The sequence below is a fragment of the Sebastes fasciatus genome, chromosome 1, assembly GCF_043250625.1.
Source record: "Sebastes fasciatus isolate fSebFas1 chromosome 1, fSebFas1.pri, whole genome shotgun sequence".
NCBI lineage: Eukaryota > Metazoa > Chordata > Actinopteri > Perciformes > Sebastidae > Sebastes > Sebastes fasciatus.
The window spans coordinates 12683372-12703848 of record NC_133795.1 but is presented as its reverse complement, the minus strand read 5'-3'; the positions used below and the strand labels follow the sequence as shown (position 1 = coordinate 12703848).

General features: G+C 42.2%; 1 protein-coding gene across 8 annotated transcripts; it reads right to left on the bottom strand.

The window, feature by feature from the left end:
- Positions 1–2318: 2318 nt before the first annotated feature.
- Positions 2319–20366, bottom strand: eif4ba (eukaryotic translation initiation factor 4Ba). Of its 8 annotated transcripts, none has more exons than XM_074629945.1 (16): positions 20213–20366; positions 16374–16520; positions 13114–13319; positions 11143–11259; positions 10839–10893; positions 10552–10698; positions 9212–9346; positions 8826–9022; positions 8771–8795; positions 7551–7884; positions 6694–6782; positions 6110–6371; positions 5921–5958; positions 3553–3682; positions 2987–3059; positions 2319–2760 (listed from the first exon to the last, which is right to left on the bottom strand). In XM_074629945.1, the coding sequence occupies exons 1-16, from the start codon at positions 20223–20225 to the stop codon at positions 2683–2685; spliced, it is 2046 nt and encodes a 681-aa protein (XP_074486046.1). In that variant the 5' UTR covers positions 20226–20366; the 3' UTR covers positions 2319–2682. The 8 variants fall into 8 exon arrangements, with proteins under 8 accessions (XP_074486046.1, XP_074486055.1, XP_074486031.1 ...); XM_074629954.1 differs by having other exon boundaries at positions 8777–8795; XM_074629930.1 differs by having other exon boundaries at positions 8771–9022.
- Between the last annotated feature and the right edge of the window lie 111 nt (positions 20367–20477).

The window sequence follows — 20477 nt, the reverse complement described above, 5'->3', positions numbered from 1 at the left end:
GATAGATAATGCGATAGATAGAGCCATTATAGAGCGATAGATAGAGCGATAAAGTTATTATAGAGCGATAGAGAGAGCTATTATGGAGCTATAGATAGAGCTATTATGGAGCTATAGATAGAGCTATTATAGAGCGATAGATAATGCAATAGAGCTATTATAGAGTGATAGAGCTATTATGGAGCTATAGATATAGCGATAGATAGAGCTATTATAGAGCAATAGATATTGGATAGATAGAGCTAGTATAGAGTGATAGAGCTATTATAGAGCGATAAATAGAGCTATTATAGAGCGATAGATAACGCGATCGAGCTATTATATAGCGATAGATAAAGTGATAGAGCAATAGATAAAGCGATATACAAATGGCATACATTTTGTCTACCTATTCTATTAACAGCATAGGCTGCATTTGATATGATTTTGTCCCAGGGTCCCCCAACTGATAGGATTTTTGCTTTTAGATGTTTTATTACAGAACATGTATGAAACCCATTACCAGAACAGTCAATACATTCTGTCACTGTGTTACTTATGGATGGGATTGTAGAAACAAAAAATGATTTCCCTTTTTTGCTGGGGACCCCGCTGGAACCCACCACTAGGACCTCAATACATCTATACATCTAATATCTATACATTTATACATCTAATACATCCCCAATACAAACCCCAGATCCCAGTTTTCACGTCTTTTTAAGAAGCACTAATTAAAACAGAAACAGAAAACATAACATGACGTCATTAGGAAGATTTTGATTGACAAAGTCATGAAAATTGGAAAGATAGAATAAAACACCTGTGAGATATGACAAAAAGTACTTCGGAGGTCTGCCTGGACCTCATTTGGTAGTTGGATGAGGGTTAAATACGTGTAAATCTGTATTAGACAAATGCTTGCTACCAGTCACTTGCTACCAGTCATTCCCACTGTCAGTCTCTAGTGTGCTGATGACAGTGGCATGCTGCTGAGGGGTATAGATGAGTCCTATCTCACAGCTAAGTGGGTGCCCTCCTCTGTTTGTGTCTGTGTGGGATGTGAAGCTCAGCAGGATCCTAACCAGCTGCCACCAGGAGGTCGGCCCTCAGCAGGGAGTCGAGACTGAAGAAATACTGTGGAAATGTTCTGTCTCACGGACCACACCAGGGGAAAATATGTTGTTGCACATAAAAGAGATGCGTTTGATGATGCAACTCGTCATCCTGCTACTGACAGGGTTTGATGGTTGATTGAAAATGACACGCTGTAACAAAAGCGTGTAGGACCTAGTCATGTTAATACTGACAACTTTAAAACAGTGGTTTTCAAAGTGGGGTCCAGGGACCCCCAGGGGTCCTTGAGGGAGTTCCAAGGGGTCCCCAGCAAAAAGGGGAATCATTTATTTTCAATGTAAGCCCATTTATAAGCAACACAATGACAGAATGTATGACTATTCTGGTCGTGCATTTCACACTTTCTGTAATAAAACATCTAAAAGCAATAGGGCCGTCCTCAACCAAAACAAATCCTAAAAAGCTGCTTTAAATGTGCAGTTTGTCTGAAACCCCTGATCCCCTCCAGCAGTAATGCATACATAAACAATGACCACATACTATTTGAATGCACGTAATGACCCCAATTTATTGCAAATTGGAAGACAGGTTCATGTAATCTCATGGAAATCCTCACATCCTGCTATTGGCAGACTTTCCCCAAATATTTGTATTCCTCCCTTCAGGAAGAGTGAATGATTTAGACAGCTGTGGAGAATCTTTAAGACGGCTGGAAACGACCATTATGAGCCTTTAATCGATTTGATTATTTCATCAGAAGGTGTAGAAATAGAGAGACATTGGTACAATGATTGGGGACAATAGTAATGGCACTTGATTGATTCTCTATGAGTGAGAATCATGCAGCGGCTGTTTTTTTCTTCCGACATACCAGCAACACTTTAGTCCATCACACAGTCCTCTTTTGCAATACTGGGAATCAGTTTGGAACAAATTCAATCAATGCTTTGCTGAAAGGTGCACACATGATAAATGTTTTTAAATTAGTAACCAGTCTCAACATTCACGACTGTTAGTATCGGAAGACAGGATATTCTTGACCAATTTTCAGGAATAAATTTGATTTAAGATTTAAAATAATACCAAATAATTTACTAATGAATAAAAAAGGGCTTTTAATGAATAGTAATGCATTTAATTTGGGAATTATGCAAGTCATTAAGTCAAAAGTTGATAAAAATTGAAAAACAGGTTCCACTTAGTAAACTACATCTTCTGTCATATCATCCACCACACCTGTGATCCACAAATATACAAATTCATTTTTTCCCCACTTTTTCCGTTTATTTATTACAATTAATTCAATGTTATCCATCACTTTTTCCATGTGTCAGCTACTCCTTTTTTCCCATTTAAAACAAGTCCAGTATGCGACTATTCTTAAGAAGCTGAATAGTCCTGAAGGTGTGGCCGGGGGGGAGGGAGGGAGGATGGGAGGGTGGGTGTTTCGAAAGGAAAGGACAGGTTTTGTAGGAGGAAAGGAAGGAGGGAGTGATGTCCTCCCCAGGAGCCTCTTCCATGTGAGGAGTTTTTTCATAAGCTATGTGAGATTATTTTTTCTGCGGTCGTAGTTTTCCTCCTCTTTTTCTTCTTGCGCCTTCGTGGCCTTCTCTTATTATTTTCTCTCTATTCTACGTCCTCTGCGTCGTCTCCTTGGTCTCCGTCCATTAGCAAAGCGGCGTACTTACTGGCTGAGCTGAACTTCTGAAAGCAAAACGGAAGCTGGATCAGTACAGTTAGCTTCGGATGCTAAACAAATAGAGCGCAAACAAGGAAGGATGAAACAACATTAGGGAGGATGTTTTTTTTTAACCTATCATACATGGGGGAGCACTGGTAAAACAAGTTAAGGCTTTAGGGAAACCCTTTAATGAAGAATAATTTAGGGTGACGTCAAAGTCTGCCTACTCCTTGGCAGTGAAGGACTTACGGGGGTTGGGGGCTCTCCGAATTTCTTTGGCTCTGGGGGTGGTCTGGAGTCTCGGTCTCTTCTGTTATCCTTTCTATAATCAGAGCGAACACTGAGGTTAAAATTTATTGGTAGACCTCAGTGCTGGAAAGTTGAGGCTTGCTGTGAATTCTCAAACACACACAGCTAAAAAGACAAACTAAAGGAGCACAAATTATGCTCATTTTCATCATCTGAAAATGTACATCTACAAGCTGCTTGGCACCCAGTTCACACCGTGCTCAGTTCTCATTTTCAGAAGGCCTCAAATAAAATTCAGATGTCCCAAATTTCAGGTCCAATTTATGTTGTACTGTTGATGTTTTAGAGCTCAAATTGATACATCATGTGGATATTTGGAGTAGAAAAGCATTAAATTCGCACACCAGAAATCCTGGTGTCCTTGTGTTCCTAGTGTCCACAACACTAGGAACAATGAATGCATCATCAGTTGTGTAACTGAGCTTAGGCCATTCTTTACAGATGCCCAGTAAATGTCCTCCCTGTCTTATTGAGAACTCTGGAGTGGCTAGCTTTGCGTGGCTGACCTGTCGGCCTCCTTTCTTCGGTCTCTGTTGGGCCCCTCTCCTCGGCCCCGCCCTGCTCCAGGCCCTGCAGGACCCCCTCGTGCCCGCGGGGGCCCCCGGTCCCGACGCACACCGTCAGCCTTGTTCTCATCTTAAAGGAGAATCCAGACAGTTGAGTGATGGGAGGTTGTTGGACTTTATACAGTCGACTACACTCACAACACACTGCAGCGTAGAAAGCCACTGGGTTGGATTCAAAAAGGTGTTAGTCACTGATGTAGGGCCAAATGAGAGGTGCACAACTAACTCATTTCATTTCAATTTGATATTGGCTTTAAAGTTGTGCCAAAGGTTTCCAAAACAATAGTAAAAAAACAAGTCCTATTCTGATGCAAATAATGTAGGTATCCAATGTTTTCACATTTGGCCACATTGCTTGAGTCTAAACCTGATATATATATTTTTTCAAGTCATAATTGTAGTGCATGTGCGTATTATTCTGCACCATTTATGTCACTTTGATAATTTGTAGACCAATGCAGACTAATAATGTGAGACATATTTCAGTGCTCCCCTTGTAATGAATACTCTCTGCAGGAAGATGAATTCATGACCTGCTCCTATCACAGACGTTATCACTTTGCCAAATATGTCCATTGTGATACGGTTATGAAGTAGTGAGAACAGTAAGGAAAACAGCTGCTGTTGCACTTCATCATAGAAATGAACCAGTCTTGATGAAAAACAGTGGAACGTGTTTAACACTGCATATGTACAATAAGGAAGAGACTTCCCGTCTGTAGTCAAGTTGTACCTTTTATGGACTTTACAGAGTGAATTGAAAACCACAGATCCCAGTTTTCATGCAAACCTCTGGCATTTTCTGGACCACACACGTTTGAACCCATTTTCATATCAGCATTTCAGCATCAATGATCACAAAAAGAAATCTTCAAAAGAGTCTGCGATTTGCCAGAAAGAGCAACTTTCTGCAGGTACAGTTTAACTGAAGCTGCCAAGCAAGTCCACAATCAACAAGGACACTGTGTAGACTGAGGACCACAGTCCAAAATGCAATTTTAAGAAGGAGGGCTGTTGGATGTTTAAGGGCGCTTTCGAAAGCCAACATTTTAGTCCGTTTTAATCAAACTCGGGTGCGGTTTGTTTGGGCAGTTGTGAACGCAGAGACCGTATTACTGCGAGACCGCTTGCGAGAGGTGGTCTCGGACTGTTTCCAAGCCAACCAAAACGCTGGCTGCCTGTGTGGGCATTTGTTGAGATGGACATAGGTAAACGACAGGTTAACATGAGTGGGAAAGGACAGACCTGGACTTCTGCAGAAGTCTTATGTTTGCTTGACGTCTGGGACAACATACAGAATATGCTAAATAAAGTCCACAAGCAGTGACGTCATTCGAGATAAACTGAAGGAAAAGGGATTTGTGCGCACTGTAGATCAGAAACGAGTCAAAGTGAAAACACTTCGACAGCAACGTTCGTGATTCCCTGCATAGAAGTGGCAGCTCTCATGAAGAAAAAGATCAATTCTGTCCTTCATAAGCTACACGCCCCTCAGCAAATCATTGTTTTATTTGGTCGCCTTTCATTTGTGCACTGTGAAACCAAACAAACGTATCAATTTCACTCTGATTCGGACTAGCCAAACGGACTATGGCTTGTGAAAGCGCCCTAAAATATTACACTTCAACTTTTTAGCCATCGCAGCTCTAGAGAGTCAAACACTAGTCCACAGTTAAATATCTCACAAACTGTTGGATGGACTGCCAAATAAGAGGGCACTTCATGACAGGACCTCTAAAAACTAATGACTGAATTCCAATCAGTTATTTAAAATCAATGCTGATGATTAATATGCTAACATTACAATGTCACCATACGACACGCGGTTAGCGTATTAATGTCCATTAGTTGTTGCAAGCATGCTAACATTAGCTTTTAGCTCAAAGCACAGATGAGCAAACAACCAAGTCGAATAAATCTGAGCCTAATCTGAGCCAAGAGACGCACTTGATAAGAGTCTGAGATGTCCTTAAATGGCCACCGTACTGAGATTGAACAGCTTTGATTAAGATAACAAATTGGCCTTTACACTGGTCCCAAATTTTGCATTTTTGCTTCACTAGTAGTAGGGATTTAAGAACAGCAAAGTCCATTCACCAATTTGGATTTGTTTGTAATGACTATTACAGTCTCACAGGGTTGCTAATGTGGCTCACGACTTTGGGTCTCATTCAAATTCAAAGTCCCCATTATCACATAATGTTGCTAATGTATGGGAGTGTTCTTTGTTTACATAAAAGTTTCCTTCTTCAGTTTCCTTTGAGGTTTGGTTTGGGTAAAAATCCCCCAACTCATTAGTAGGTCTTACCTTTTCCAGATTCTATTTCATCCGCAGAACTCGGGGAGCTGAAGAGAGAGTAAGAATAGTCAGGGAAAGGTATATGAAAACGCTTGTTTGACTTTTCTACAAGCCTTTGATAGCTAATTCTGGGTGTGAAATGCAGCTGAAATGGCTGTTTCTGAGCAGTGTGTCTTCCTAACGTGCAGTATGTCTCACCTGAGCTTGGGAGGAGCTGAACCACCTGGGGAGACAGGAGAGACTGGAGGTCGTCCATCACCCTCGTTAGAGCTTGTGCTGGCTGCACTTCTCTTGGCCCAGGCGTTCTCCTTTGGAGGAGGAGCAGGCACCACCTTCAGCGGCTCCTTGGAGCAGATGGTAGAGGGGGGCAGCGGTGAGGTCCCGGGGGAGGAGGGCTCGCCTTCTCTCCCACTGAAAACCTCATTCTCCCCGGAGCGCTCGTTATCTCGACACCGGGAGCCTGGTGGATGGAAAGAGCAGCACGTTGTTTTTCACTGTTTTTACGTCATTGAAGATTATTTTCCAACGCTTTGACCACTTCATGAGATCAAGTATCATTATTTTTAGTTGGTCTTGGTTGCTTTGTTTTGTGGATTGTGGTGTGACTGATCTGAACAGAGGGCCTATGATGAAAAGTGTGTATTGATTGAAAGTTTTATGTAGAAAGAGACAACGATGGGATACACGGCCACCCAGAAGCACAATATAGCCTCTTTAGGTTTATAAGGAGAAACCAGATTTCTGAAGGAAAACTATCAAAATCAAATGCAGAGATATCTCACCTCTTCCAGAAGTACTTCCTTGCTGTGAAGACTCACTTCCTGTGCGAGATCGCTGAGGATGAGATTCTTCAGTGCGCCAGCTTGGATCCCTGAAAACAGGAAGAAAGAAAAAGCTTACACAAGCCTGCAAACTCCAGTGGGATGAAAAAGGTGACAGTTCTGAGAGTAGGGCCAAATTCTGCTTTGCGGCGCAACGCTTTCAGTGTGTTGCTGCTGCTCTTGGGCCAAACAAAGCTCTAGTAGTTAAAGAGGAACTAAACAAAAGATTTCGTTTCACTGTACACATTATCATATAGATTCTTGTTGTCATATGATGTTAATACAGGGGACAAAATTCACAAGTGTAAATAATGGCTTTTTAATGGTCACCTTGACTTAAAGGTACAGTGTGTAGGATTTGGCGACATCTAGTAGTGTGGTTGCAGATTGCAACAATCCGAGTACCCCTCCGCTCACTCCTTCCTTTCCAAGACTGCGGTAACGTTAGCCGCCGAGTGCAAAACCGTGGAAATGCCGTTTGCCTCGCTCAGAGGCCATCCGTACCATAATAACACTACTTTAGGAGCAACAGAAGTCAGACGGGCGGTACCACGGTTTTGCACTCTGCGGCTCACGTTACAGCAGTCTCACAAGTAATAACAATAATAGATAATAGATCCCCCGAAATGCTACCCACTGGTCCTTTAAGTGCAATGTGTCTGCCCAGGTGGACACATTGCAGATGGTTACAAAAGAATCTTTCTGAAATATATTTAAGCATTAATAATGTGAACTACTAGTATTTGAAAACTATGCTTCACAAATAACACAAATCAGGTTGTCACCATCTCTGATGACCATCCATGTCAACCCCTGACCTGTCTCGTATCTTTCGGTCAGATCCGCCGCGGCCTTTGTCCTCCTCCAGCTGCCTCTGCAGCCTCTCTTCCTCTTTCTTGAGCCTCTCCTCTACCTCCCTCTCCTTGGCTGCTGTGTCAACCGGCTTGGCCGCACCAAAGATGGATGAGGTCCTGCTGCCGGAGCTCGGAGCTGCAGCTGGGGAGACACCACCACTGCTGCTGCCGCCACCACCACTACCGCCGCCACCGCCACCACCACCACCGCCGCCGCCGCCACCACCACCACCGCTACCTTCCTCCTCCTTGGGCACGCTACGGGGCTTAAGGTTCAACTTGGGTCTCTGCCCACCAGCTGGTGTGAGAACAGGAAAGAATAATATTAATATGGAGTGGTGTGGCTGTAGAGATCTAAAGATTGTAGCACAGTCAAACTTTACTCTTTGACAAAAAACAAACATAATTAATTACAGATTCTGAGGAGAGTGTATGTCAATATCTCAACATAAATCATAACTTCAAAAAAGCCTTTTCATTTACATTACATTGAGGGCTGTCAATCGATTAAAATATTTATTTGTAGTTTATCGCATGATTGTCCATAATTCATCGCACATCTTCTATCGTTCAATCTGTACCTTAAAAAGGGAAATCTTTCGAGTATTTAATACTCTGATCAACATGGGAGTGGGCAAATATGCTTGCTTTATGCAAATTTATATATTTATTATTGGAAATCAATTAACACAAAACAATGACAAATATTGTGCAGAAACCCTCAGGTACTACTTTTAGCATAAAAAAAAACTTGACTATGACTTTCCCAAAACTGCATGTGATTAGCACAAAGTGTCTGTAAAGAACACATTTTCATTCACATATCTTGAGTCAGAGGTCAAGGGGATCTCTTTGAAAATGGCCATGACGGATTTTCCTCGCCAAAATTTAGCGCAAGTTTGGAGTGTTATTTAGCCGTATTCGCGACAAGCTAGTATGACATGGTTGGTAACAATAGATTAATTCAGTTTTTTAGTTCCATATGATGCCAGTATCTTCACTCTAGCTTTAGAACTGAGCCCGCTGGCGTTAAAATGAATTTGCGTTAACGCGTTAACTTTGACAGCCCTAATTATATTAATTGAATTAGTGGTAAATATAGAACATCAAAATTACTCAAACTCTAACACTCAACCTTACTTGATATGATAGGTTAATGAATAATGAATATCGATTTTTCTCACCTTCACCTTCCCCGGGGCCGCCGCCGCCGCCGCCGCCACCACCACCACCACCACCACGTTCCTCGCGCCTCTCATCCCTTCTCTCGTACCGGTCCTCACGTTCCCCACCACGTTCCCCACCACGGTCACCCCCGTAACGATCCCGGTCACCCCCATAACGATCACTGCTGCCCCGATTGTCATCGTAATCGCGACGGAAGCCACTGCCAAAGGCACGACGACCTCCTCCACTACCACCACGAGAGTCAAAACCTAGAAGGATGGCAGAAGAGAAAACTGATAAGAGATCAAAATGGAATTTGCTTAACAACTGTATACAAGTGTAATCAGAGTTGTAGGATGGATGGACAGGCTTTTATGATCAGGAAGGTTTAAGAGCTGCTGACACAGCCAGGTGGGTCTGAATCCCAACACGGGGTCCAAACAAGCACAACGACATACCTCCTCTATCGTAGTCTCTACGGTCCCTGTCGTCATAGCGATCCCTGAAGCGGTCTCTTCCTCCATCATAGCGGTCACTGCCCTGCCGTGCTCCATCTCTGAAACGATCCGACTCATAGCGGTCCCCCCGTGGTTCTGCAATAATTGAAAGAACAAAAATGCTGTTTCACTTATGGAGTTCCTCTGCTTATGAAACGTTCGTCTGACTGGGTTCTGACATCAAATAGAGCCCGGAAGGAAGAAATGCTTTATTTTTTTTGCAGTCAAGTCAACATTTGGGATAAATATATAAATAGCACTATAAAGCTATATAAAGCTGTTCTCGCAACCCTGAAGCAAAATCAGGGAAAACGTTTTTGCAGAGGAGGTGAATTCGGGCACTTTTGGTTGGTGGTTTAACAAATTGTTTCCATTAATATTCTCCTACGACATGAAAGTAGTGTCGGTTTTGTCCTAGTTAGGTTGGGATTGACACCAGTGATATGTAAGGGATAATGTACAGCGAGCAGGTCACTGTTGTGAAATATACCCCAACAGGTCTATTGCCCTGAAGGGGTTTATTTCACAATAATGACCTAGCCGTACATTATCCCGCTTATTACACGGCTACTTACTTAAGAAATCAATAACTTGACACAAAAATGGTTCGCCAGAGTCCCACATTAGAACTGCGCCCTTAGCAAGGGTCTGTTATACGTAGCAACGGTCTGCTATAAAAAAAATAACAGACCGTAGAACGCCGTGTTCGACCAATCAGAATCAAGTATTCCACAAAGCCGTGTAATAATAAAAAATAGGTCCCTTTTCTCCAAAACTGCTAACACATTAATGCTGCATTCACATGGAATCAGGCAGACAGTAGACGGCAGATGGACAACACCCTCTGAACGGCACAGGAAAAACAAACATCAGATGAAATGGCAGGACGGCAAAACGAAACAAGCATGAGGATATGTTACTATGGAAATATATTAAATACAATTATTTCATGTCGAGTATTTCATGTAATTATTCTAGTAATGCATGCAGCTATAAATGACAGCTTTCTCTTAATATTGTATTGCAATAAAAACAACTTTCTCTGGGGTGAGGGAGCTCTGTAGCATCCGTTTGTAAATTAAATGTCAAAATATATTAATTTTGGACGCCAATGCTGTCTACCGTCACTGGTATTCTCTGCTGGCCACACCTACTTTTACCATCCTGCTCTCATCCACTAACATGATATCCGATTTGCCGTCTACCGTCTGCCTGATTCCATGTGAATGCAGCATTATCCTGGGATCAACTGTGAAGTAAGTACGGATGTCGAAGCACAAACAAAGTCAATTCTGACTCACTCTCTCCAAAGGCATCATCTCTCTTGGGAGGTCCGTCGTCGGCATCTGAACTGGGCCGAGCCCTCCAGTCAGTGTCCGTCTTGTCAGGCCCCAAGTCCGACATCCGTCCACCCCTGTCTCTGCCTCCCATAGATCCGTTGTCTCTCTCTGAGGTGCGAAGAACAAGAGGAAATATTAAGATTAATTATAGAATGTGAAGGTTGAGGGACATATTTCCCATTTGCTAAATGACTTTAAAAAGGCATAGTTGCCAGCAGCAGTCACAGCTACAAAATTTAGCGATGTACCTTTATCATTAGACTGGTCTGCAATATCTACACGGATCCTTCGGTTTCCCAGGTTCTGTTGGCATGAACAAATAGAAGGGAGAAACAGTTAGTCATTCACATTTTTTTGAGAGAAAGAAGAAGTCATTTATAGTACAACTGTAGATTTTTGTCATTTTGTGCAGTGAGGCCAACAAATAAATCCTAACCCAAGATTTTATTGTGTAATACAACTAAGGGGAAAGTCGTACACATGTTAGTTCAGATCCAGGGGTTAAAATAAAAATACAATAATATAAAACAAGTTTTTGTTGCATCCTCTCACCTCCTCATTGAGACTCAGGGCCCTCAGGAGAGAGTCCACATCATCAAATTCAGCATAGCCAAAGCCCTTCAGCCTCTCTGGGTTACTGGGCTCTCGAGGCAGACGCACTGCACTGATCTGGTGATGGAGATAGTGACAGATTAATATTTAAAACAGAATGCACTGATCCGGGTTCAGCACTGTACAGTTCACCCATACAACATCGGGAGAAACAAAGAGTATTATGCAAATTATAAATATGGAAGAAATGGGTTGACTTTGGGATGAAGGAAATGCCAGATGGGAATGTTTGTCATCAATTTCTGCCCTAACCTTAAAGTGGCAGTAGGCAGTATATTTTTGGAATCATTGGGAAAAAAATTCCATAATAACCTTTCAGCATATATTAATAATTAGTAATTCAAGTGTTCTGATAGATAACTAGACTTCTGCACCTCCTCATGGCTCTGTTTTCATACTTTAAAATAATCTAGCCCATGACGGGAGACTTTGGCCAATCACAGGTCATTTCAGAGAGCGTTGCTATTGGCTGTGCTCCAGCTGGTGGGCGGTGCTTAGTATTTCTGATCTCAACATGGCTGCCAGGTCACAAACTCATTTATCAGATGTGTCTGAATACATTTGAGGTGAGAAATAGGCATTACAGTAACAGAATATCGATACATACTTTATCAGCGCTGCCTAGTTTGACCAGATTTTGTGAGTGATTGACCGCAGACTACAGATCAGCTCTGATTGGTTGTTTTCCCCTGGTCTACAAAATCTTGCAGATGCCATTAGGAGCACCGGAGGACACCGGGGCACATGATTTTTTTCCAGATCACCCGTCTCATGCACTACTGTCAGGATATAATGACCGTTTTATAAAAATAACCTGTAATCATATTTGCTCCATTTCTACCCACTGCTGCTTTAAAATAAAAATGTACAGGTGAGGACTTAAATGACAAATCAGCCAAGTTATTAGAGTTCGGTCGATACAAGCTTACACCAATTTGATTTTAGGCAAACTGGCATACGTTATAGCTGTGAACGTAGCAGTGTGTGTACAGTTCAGGCCATTTGTCGGTGAATAAATGCTACAACTCCTATAGACACAAGCCAAGTTTTTCGTGTTTTGCTTGCCAACTGCTGATTAAAGTGAAGCAGGTTAAGTTAGCAACAACATAGGCCCAGGCTCACGTAAGGTGGCCTTTAAGGTGGGCCAGCTATTCTCATGTTAGTGACAAGCCGTTCCACCAAAACTTGCACAACAGACTGACTAAAATACAAACTTGAAGGCACATTGTAGCAGGCTCAAGCATGCTTTAATTTGGTATTTTCTACAATTGAGTGTGGTCGCATATCCACAGCGATCAACACTATAGCATTAGTTATTGCTTTGGCACGGTTGGAATCTCAGGTGAATGTTTGAAGTGTATCCACTAGCATGCTGCAGCTGATAGACAACTGGCGCACTGCCAAAACCGTCCGGGTAAAACTCACACTCTGGAATTCCTGTTTCAGGCGTGCGAGTAGTAGATATAAATAGACTACTTTGACAGTTATTGTTTGAGTCACAGGGTGTACCGAACCGAGGAAGTCGCATACCTAATCGAACGTCCTGTACCGAACAGTTCGGGACAAAAACACGTTCCGTTACACCCCTACCAAACATTTACAACTACTCGCACACACGGAACAGAAACAAGGTTGACCTGTGTGTGCTGTTCTTTATTACTCAACAAATTCACTGGTCGTGCAGTGTGTAAACAACAACAACAACAGCAATTACATCTGCAATTTAAATATTTAAATTACAGATGTAATTGAATATAGACAAGACTGAGTAGCTTGACAAGGTGTTCAGATGAGCATTTAAGGCTCCTATAAAGAGCAATTAAGACTGCAACTGAAATGGAGTTGCAGTAGCTGTAACCACCAAGTGCTACGTTTCATATGCCCTACACTGCATGTGTGTGTTACACCTACTGCCAAGCCGCGGAAGAAGTCTTTGATCGAGTCCTCCGTGACATCATAGGGTAGGTTGCCCAGGAAGGCCGTGTAAGGCGGGCTGCGGGGCAGTCGGGACCGGTCGACATTGGGTTCACGAGCTGAGCGAGGTGCTGTGGGCAGGACGGACCGGTCAATGGCCGGTGCCCGGTATGAATCCTCATCAGTGTGCCACGAGGTCGTGACTAGAGGGATGAGAAGAGAGAAAATTTCAAACAAATACCACAACCGATCGTTTTCAATTTGAAACTTGGTCCTTCCATCCCTGGAGTTCTCCTATTCTGACATGCGAAAAAAGCATCAAGCAACAAAGACTTCACAACAATGACTCTTAATGGAAACATTTATGCATTAGTCACATAACATCCAAATACGTACAAGAAACAGCAAATCCCAAACTTCCATTCAAAAATGACTAACAGCAAGTTCACATTAATAAACGGAAAGACCGTGAAGCGCCGCGCTATGTTAATCGTCGCGCAAGCTGAAGCCTGGCTGTTCACATCAGGAGCGCATTTCTCTAGCTGGTCAACAAGCTATTCTGCCCCTCTGCTGTTCACTATAGAGCTCTCTGTCTCGGTTTCTGTCTGTCTGCTTGTTTGCGACTCTTGCGTGTAGTGTGTCTGCTCATCTCTCTCAGTCTCTGTTCAGAAACAACTGACAAATATGTGGAATAAGTAAGCTACATAATTTAAACCCCATGATCACAAACAGCAGTGACACTAGGCAATTTCTAATAAATATAGTGGATGGATTTAGAAATGTGATTGGTGGGAGGGACTGGGAGTAGGAATGTTAATAATTAACCGTTTCACCGTTAACCGGCATTAAGCATTTTAACCGATAACGCTATCGGTTAAAACAAATATTAATAATTAATTAAAAAGCTGAGCGGCTCAGAGGCTTGTCACTTTAAGGACACTGGCTAAAGTTACGCAGACTGTACGTATGTGATGGCGGCAAGCAGGAAGCCTCCAGCAATGCTAGAGCTGCTAACGTAGCACAAAAACACACCGTTTGTCGGACACTTCCTAAAGTTATGCCGGGCAGACACACAGCTGACAACCTGCTAAACTAAACTAGATGTGCGGTGGAGACTTTTACTGGGAAAGTGGCTGCATGTCCTCGACAATACACGCAACACCTTAGCCGTTAAGTTAACACTCCCAGACGGGTGAACTGGGGCACAAATCTTGTCAGTTAACGGTTAATAATCGGTTAACGAGGGTCGGTTATCGGTTAAGAATTTTTTTCAAAATTTGCATCCCTTACTGGGAGGGAATCTGAGGAATTAAAACTCCAAGAGAAAAGCAGGGAGAGAGGGGAGGGAAGTCGAAGGTGTTTGTGGGGTGCATATTTTATCATCTTATCAGAATCAGATCATTTATATGACATAATATATCATTTATATTGTTTATAGTAGATTATCAGTGTGTTTTATTGCCAGATTCGCCCACGTTAAGGGGAGAAATTAGACCAGATGACGAAACCATCGCTGAAGATCGCGAGCCGGCTGCAGAGCTCCATGGCGCAGCGCGTCCTATGTGAACATCTAAATTGATTTACATGAGCGGCGAAAGGATACTGGCTGCGCCGTCAGTGTGACAAATAGTTACCGCTGAATAAACCCTTAATATGTCGCATTTCAGTTTAGCAGACACTTAACTGTTCTGACACAAGTGTATTAATATGATGTGTATTATGTTATTGATCTGGGGTAGACATCGACAAAGCCAATCATTAGTATTAAAGCATGTGTCCACATAGCGTTTTTCTCTGGCACAAAAGCGCTTCATCAAAAAAGCTCTTTTGTTTCTATGACAACAATATCTTAACATATCCCCATTCTAACTACCGAGTATGATAAGATTATTGCATCATCAAATAAATTATTAGTTGCCGGGTAAAAAGGCAACAGCGATGACTTCTTAAAAGTAGAGATTTTCAACTAGAAGCACTCGGAACGGTGGCAAAAAAAAGGGAGGGCTCTGGAAAAAAAGACGCTGGGTACAGTACTTTTTCTTTAGGCCGCCGCATACGCCCTCTCCTCACTGAGAAGTTGAAAAAAGACGCTGGCGCTCAGAAATAAAACGCAATGTGGACACCCAGCCTTAGCTCGGATGCTAGCCAAAAACACTTAATCAGATTTTACAATAAATTCTATAGATATTACCTATCAGAAGTTAAACTACCTAGAAATGTCATGCAAGTACACGTATGGCGCCATTTCGTATGCTCTTCTGTAAAGAGAAATAGCTACACATCAAGTGACAACATGAGGTCATGTGATGTGTAGCTTGGTATGTTGCTCTACAAGGAGGAAAAAGCAGAATAGAAAATGTGCAATAGGAGCATTTGTAGGGGCACAATCTGTATTGTGAGGTTCAGCAAATTGTCAAATTTGACAAAAACACGTACAGTATATGAATCATACAAAGGAATATGACGAAGTTATACAAGCCACAAAGGAAAATGGGCAAGGGTGCATGAGAAACTCCATCCAGAGAGCAATCGTTCATAGCTAATAGAAAAATCAATTAATTTATTTGACCAACCCTATCTTGCGGCTGATAAAGAGTTTTTATGATTAATTTAACATCCAAGGCTTCTATTCACACGATGCAACCACCATTTAATATTCAAAACAGACATACCAAATCTGTAAAAGCGAGTTAGTGGATTCCTTTCAAAACATTTGAAAAACAGGTCAGTGGTAAGTTAACGTTTCCAATGTCATTAATAAATCTGAAAAAAAACAGCAGCTTTGCAGGCTGACCAGTTTAATAATAACCTGCAGCAGTTTTGCAAAACAGTTATGTTGTCATCTAAATGTATTTCATTACTTTATTAATTTGACAGCTGTCTTAGAAATTCAAAAGGGCTTAATAGACATTAAGAAAATATGAGTATCACCCTCATATCAGCACACTCAATGTTGTGATATTTGATCAGAAAACCTAAACTGTCTCTACATGGTTTTTACATGGTTACGTTGGTGGAGAAAAGACCTAGAATGCTCTGCAACAACACATTCACACATAAACCAAGAACACAGTTGCTCATTTTGCGTTAAGTGACTGCATTCCTCAACGCATTTTCATTTCTGCCCACTCAACTAAGAGACAACCCGAGCAATAGAGTGCTGATATTGATCTTATTATCGTTGGATGGAAAAATACAAGACAGATGCAAGGTATGCAAGATAAGGACTTTGAGTGTGTATTTCAGTGTGCGCTCACCATCTCCGTCCAGGTCATCAGTCTCGTCGGCCCAGCTAGTGGACTTGGCTGGGTAGCTAGGGGGTGCGTTGCTGCTGCTGCCTCCCTTGTCCTCTGCCAGGAAGTCAGTCAGAGTGAGGGTCTTCCCCTTCTTATTCTTCTTCTTAGCTAGAGGGAAGATGAAAAGAGTACATAGTCAGCCATGGAAGAAACATGCTAGACCATAGGTTCATTATCTATATGGATGTGTGTCAAGGAAGTCTTAAAAGTCTGTTTTCTTCATTTAAAAAAAGGAATTATGTATTAAACAGCTATACAATTTACCTTCGTGATCTATTTGTTTGGAGGGCGAAAGAAAACACAGGGTGAGTTTGGGAATAGCGACAGGTGTTACAAATGGTTTATAAATTTATGACAATTCCAGTGTCAAAACTAGGGATGCACCGATACCGGATCGGATATCTGGCCGATACTGACTCAAATAGCTGGATCGCATATCGGTGACAATGGGGGCGATCTATTCAATTAAATTCTATGTTTGCATACTATATACATTATATACTGGAATTATAATTCCAGTTTAAGTTTTGACCAATTTGTTGCTGCATTAAAAAGGTTTACACCTGAATTGTGATTCCTGTTAATTTTGAAGAATTTTTTGCCAAGTTGCTGGTGTACAATTTACTATTTTAATTATAAATGACAATTCACTTAATTTATGTGACATTTTGTTTTACAAAGTTAGTAAAGTAATGCTTAAGTCAAGCCTGATGTTGCCTTACACATAAAATAATGAACCCAGTCACTTCCACACAGTGAGGCATACAACCGTTAAACACCGGTATCGAATCGGTACTCTGTATCGGCCGATGCCCATGTATCGCTAACGGTATTGTGGCTGAAAGTCGGATCGGTGCATCCCTAGTCAAAACAGTGATGTCAGATTGCTTCACCAGCTTGTATTGGACATTATTTTGAACAACTCAGTTACAAAATATAGTCATTAAAGCAGTGAAATGCTGCACAACAGAGATTCATTCTTTAAACACAAACACAGTCCGGGTTTGTGTGCGTCTCTTCTCCACTCATGTAGACAGCTGCATCTCTGCGTAGACAAACATTATTTGTAGTAGTGTCGTAATAGTAGTAGTAGTAGTAGTAGTAGTGCGAGATGTTGTCCAACCAAGCCACACAAGAAGACTGCAATGTCTGAGCGACAGCAAAAAAAACAACCTGACTTTTCCTATTGGAAAGTAAACACACAAGGAGTGGTCTGCCTGTCAAACAGGTCAGAAAAAAGGTTTGTCTGGATCTGTTTCAGCTCGAAGAATGCAATGCAAGGTGCATTAATTGGGGGACATGTTCAAACCCTCGGACCGCATGTTTGCCGCAATTTGGAAGAATATATACCTTGGGAGTCTGACTCAATGAGCCACGTCTCCATACATGGCAAGAACATTCCTCTTGTATAGTGTATATATATTCAAATGGCAAATAGTTGCCAGTTGCACATGGGGGATACACACAGCTATAACTCGCTCGAAGAATGCAGTGCAAGGTGCATTAATCAGGGTACATGTTCAAACCCTCGGACCGCATGTTTGCTGCATTTTGGAGGAATATACCTTGGGAGTCTGATTCAATGAGCCACGCTTACATGACTCTTAGTATATATTCAAATGGCAAACAGTTGCCGGTTGCACATGCATGGGGGATTCACACCCAGCTATAACTCACAGAGCAGGTCTGGTTTGTTTTGGTCTGAGGCAGAGAAAAAGGGGAGCGACGACAAAGCTGGGCTGTGAGCTTTATTGTGAAAATCCCAGCTGTCAGGACATTCTTTACACACATTACAAAACCTGCTACACATACAGAGCAACAACAACTACTTTACCACTACATAATGCTATGTCATTGTTTACAACTGGCCTTGTACCCTCTAAAACCCCCAAAACAACATACTGACATGCTTAATGGCTTTCTTAACGTGACATCAGCATGCTAGGGAGCTGCGTAATATACACATAAAGAGCAACACACGTGGCTAACAACTACTTTACCACTACATAATGCCATGTCATTGTTTACATTGTTGCCTTGTACCCTCCAAAACAACGTACTGACATGCTTAATCGCTTTCTTAACATGACATCAGCATGCTAGGAGCTGTTAACTTTTAGCAGTACTAGGGTGCGTTCCAAATTGCATACTTTTTCTTTTTACTTTTAGTACATACTGCAGCTGTGTAGTGTTGCATGCAGTATGCATAACATTGTGCCTTTAGTACGTACTGTGTGTTCAAATACTCATACTACCCTACTATGAAAAAGATTTAGTATGTCCCAATACATAATATGTCAAATGCAGTATGCCAAAAAATACCAGGATGTCATACTACACCCGGTCACATTTTGCAGTATGCAAGTCAGCATGCTTTTCTGGCTATTCTGACACACAACCCTCTGTGCAGGGGATACATGAGGGTCAAAGTTCAAGGTGCAATGTTATGAGGAAGTATAAAGTTGTATGCATATACTGCATGCAACAGTACGTACTTTGTAAGGGCAGCTGCAGTACGTACTAGAAGTAAAAAGTATATATATATAATACTGCATTTTACATATGTATTGGGACATACTAAATCTTTTTCTGGCATACTAAATAGAAGTAGTATGGGTATTGGAACGCACAGTACGTACTAAGGGCACAATGTTATGCATACTGCATGCAACACTACACAGCTGCAGTATGTACTAAAAGTAAAAAGTATATAATACTGCATTTGACATATGTATTGGGACATACTAAATCCTTTTCTGGCATACTAAATAGGGTAGTATGGGTATTGGAACACAGTACGTACTAAAGGCACAATGTATGCATACTGCATGCAACACCACACAGCTGCAGTACGTACTAGAAGTAAAAAAGAAAAAGTATGCGATTTGGAACGCACCCCTGGACTTCTGCTAAAGCTAGCTTAGCATAACTACTAGTGCCGGGTTGTTTGTGTTTGCTTGCTCAGATCTACGCAGATCGCTTGTCTTTATGTCCTATGCGGGCTTAGTCAGCAGCAAAGGAGTGTGCTGACTGAGAGGTGGGGGTGGAGGGGGGAAGTATCCCTGCTTAGCTGGCTGTAGGATAGGTTTTTAGGGCCTAGTGTGCGTCGCAGCGCCACGATCCAAGTGCGCCATCATCCAAGACTTGGACCGGCTCAAAGTTGTGGAGCTTGTGCCAAAAGGAAAGTATTTCAGATTGCAAACCCTAACCAAGCTCAAGCTCTCAGTCCAGCTGCCTCGTTTCATCAAAAGCACAGATAACTAAAGGAGCAAGGCTGCACACGTGGGGAGACTCTCCTCGGACTTCTCCTCGGCCCAACCCCTCCTCCACTAAAGAAACGCGCTTGCGCCCAGCGATGCTTCTCTGCTCTGTGAGGCGCCACGGCGAGCTGCTGCTGCTACACCGCTACACAAACGTGCCAAGCTCTGCCCTGCACTAACACGCAGTTAGCAACATTTCACAACCTGCCACACAATATCCAACACATATAGGACTTAGTTTACCCAAAATGAGTCAACATAAACATCACAATAACACGTTTTAAGAGAGAAAGAAACCGCATGTTAGGTTACAAAAAAAAAATGTGGAGAGATTGTGCAAGTCGTTCATTCGCAGTTACACCGTCTTTACCGGCGGCCAAAACAACCCGTAGAAACGATTTATAGACGCGGGACAACGACGCTAATGAACAAGACAAGGTATTAGTAGTCTTAAAAGTGCGTAAGTTTAATTAAATCGAGGTTAAATCGGCTAAAATTGCGTCCCAACCGACCCAGATCGTTCACCCTCATAAACCTCACCTGACGCCGCCATGTTGGAGAACGAGTTCGTTGAAGTTCCCGGATGAACGCGTCATAGGTTTATTGTCGGGAGCGCGCATCGCCGTTCACGCGTCTTGTCTCCTCCCTTGTTTGCTTCTTCACTCCTCAGCCACATCTGCTTTCATGCATCTGCTCGGCTAGAAATGACAAGATATTTATCTCTAGTTTTTTGTTGTTGTCATATTTAGTGACATAACTAACTTTAGCTGTAACTCTCAGTGTTGTTAATTTATTTACACTGCAC

Excerpts from the sequence above, each read along its gene's own strand:
- eif4ba (XM_074629930.1), bottom strand. Across the intron at positions 7,885-8,770 it reads CGGCCCCGGGGAAGGTGAAG|CTGGTGGGCAGAGACCCAAG; the intron begins GTGAGAAAAATC and ends TTCTCACACCAG. Across the intron at positions 6,372-6,693 it reads AGGAAGTACTTCTGGAAGAG|GCTCCCGGTGTCGAGATAAC; the intron begins GTGAGATATCTC and ends TCCATCCACCAG.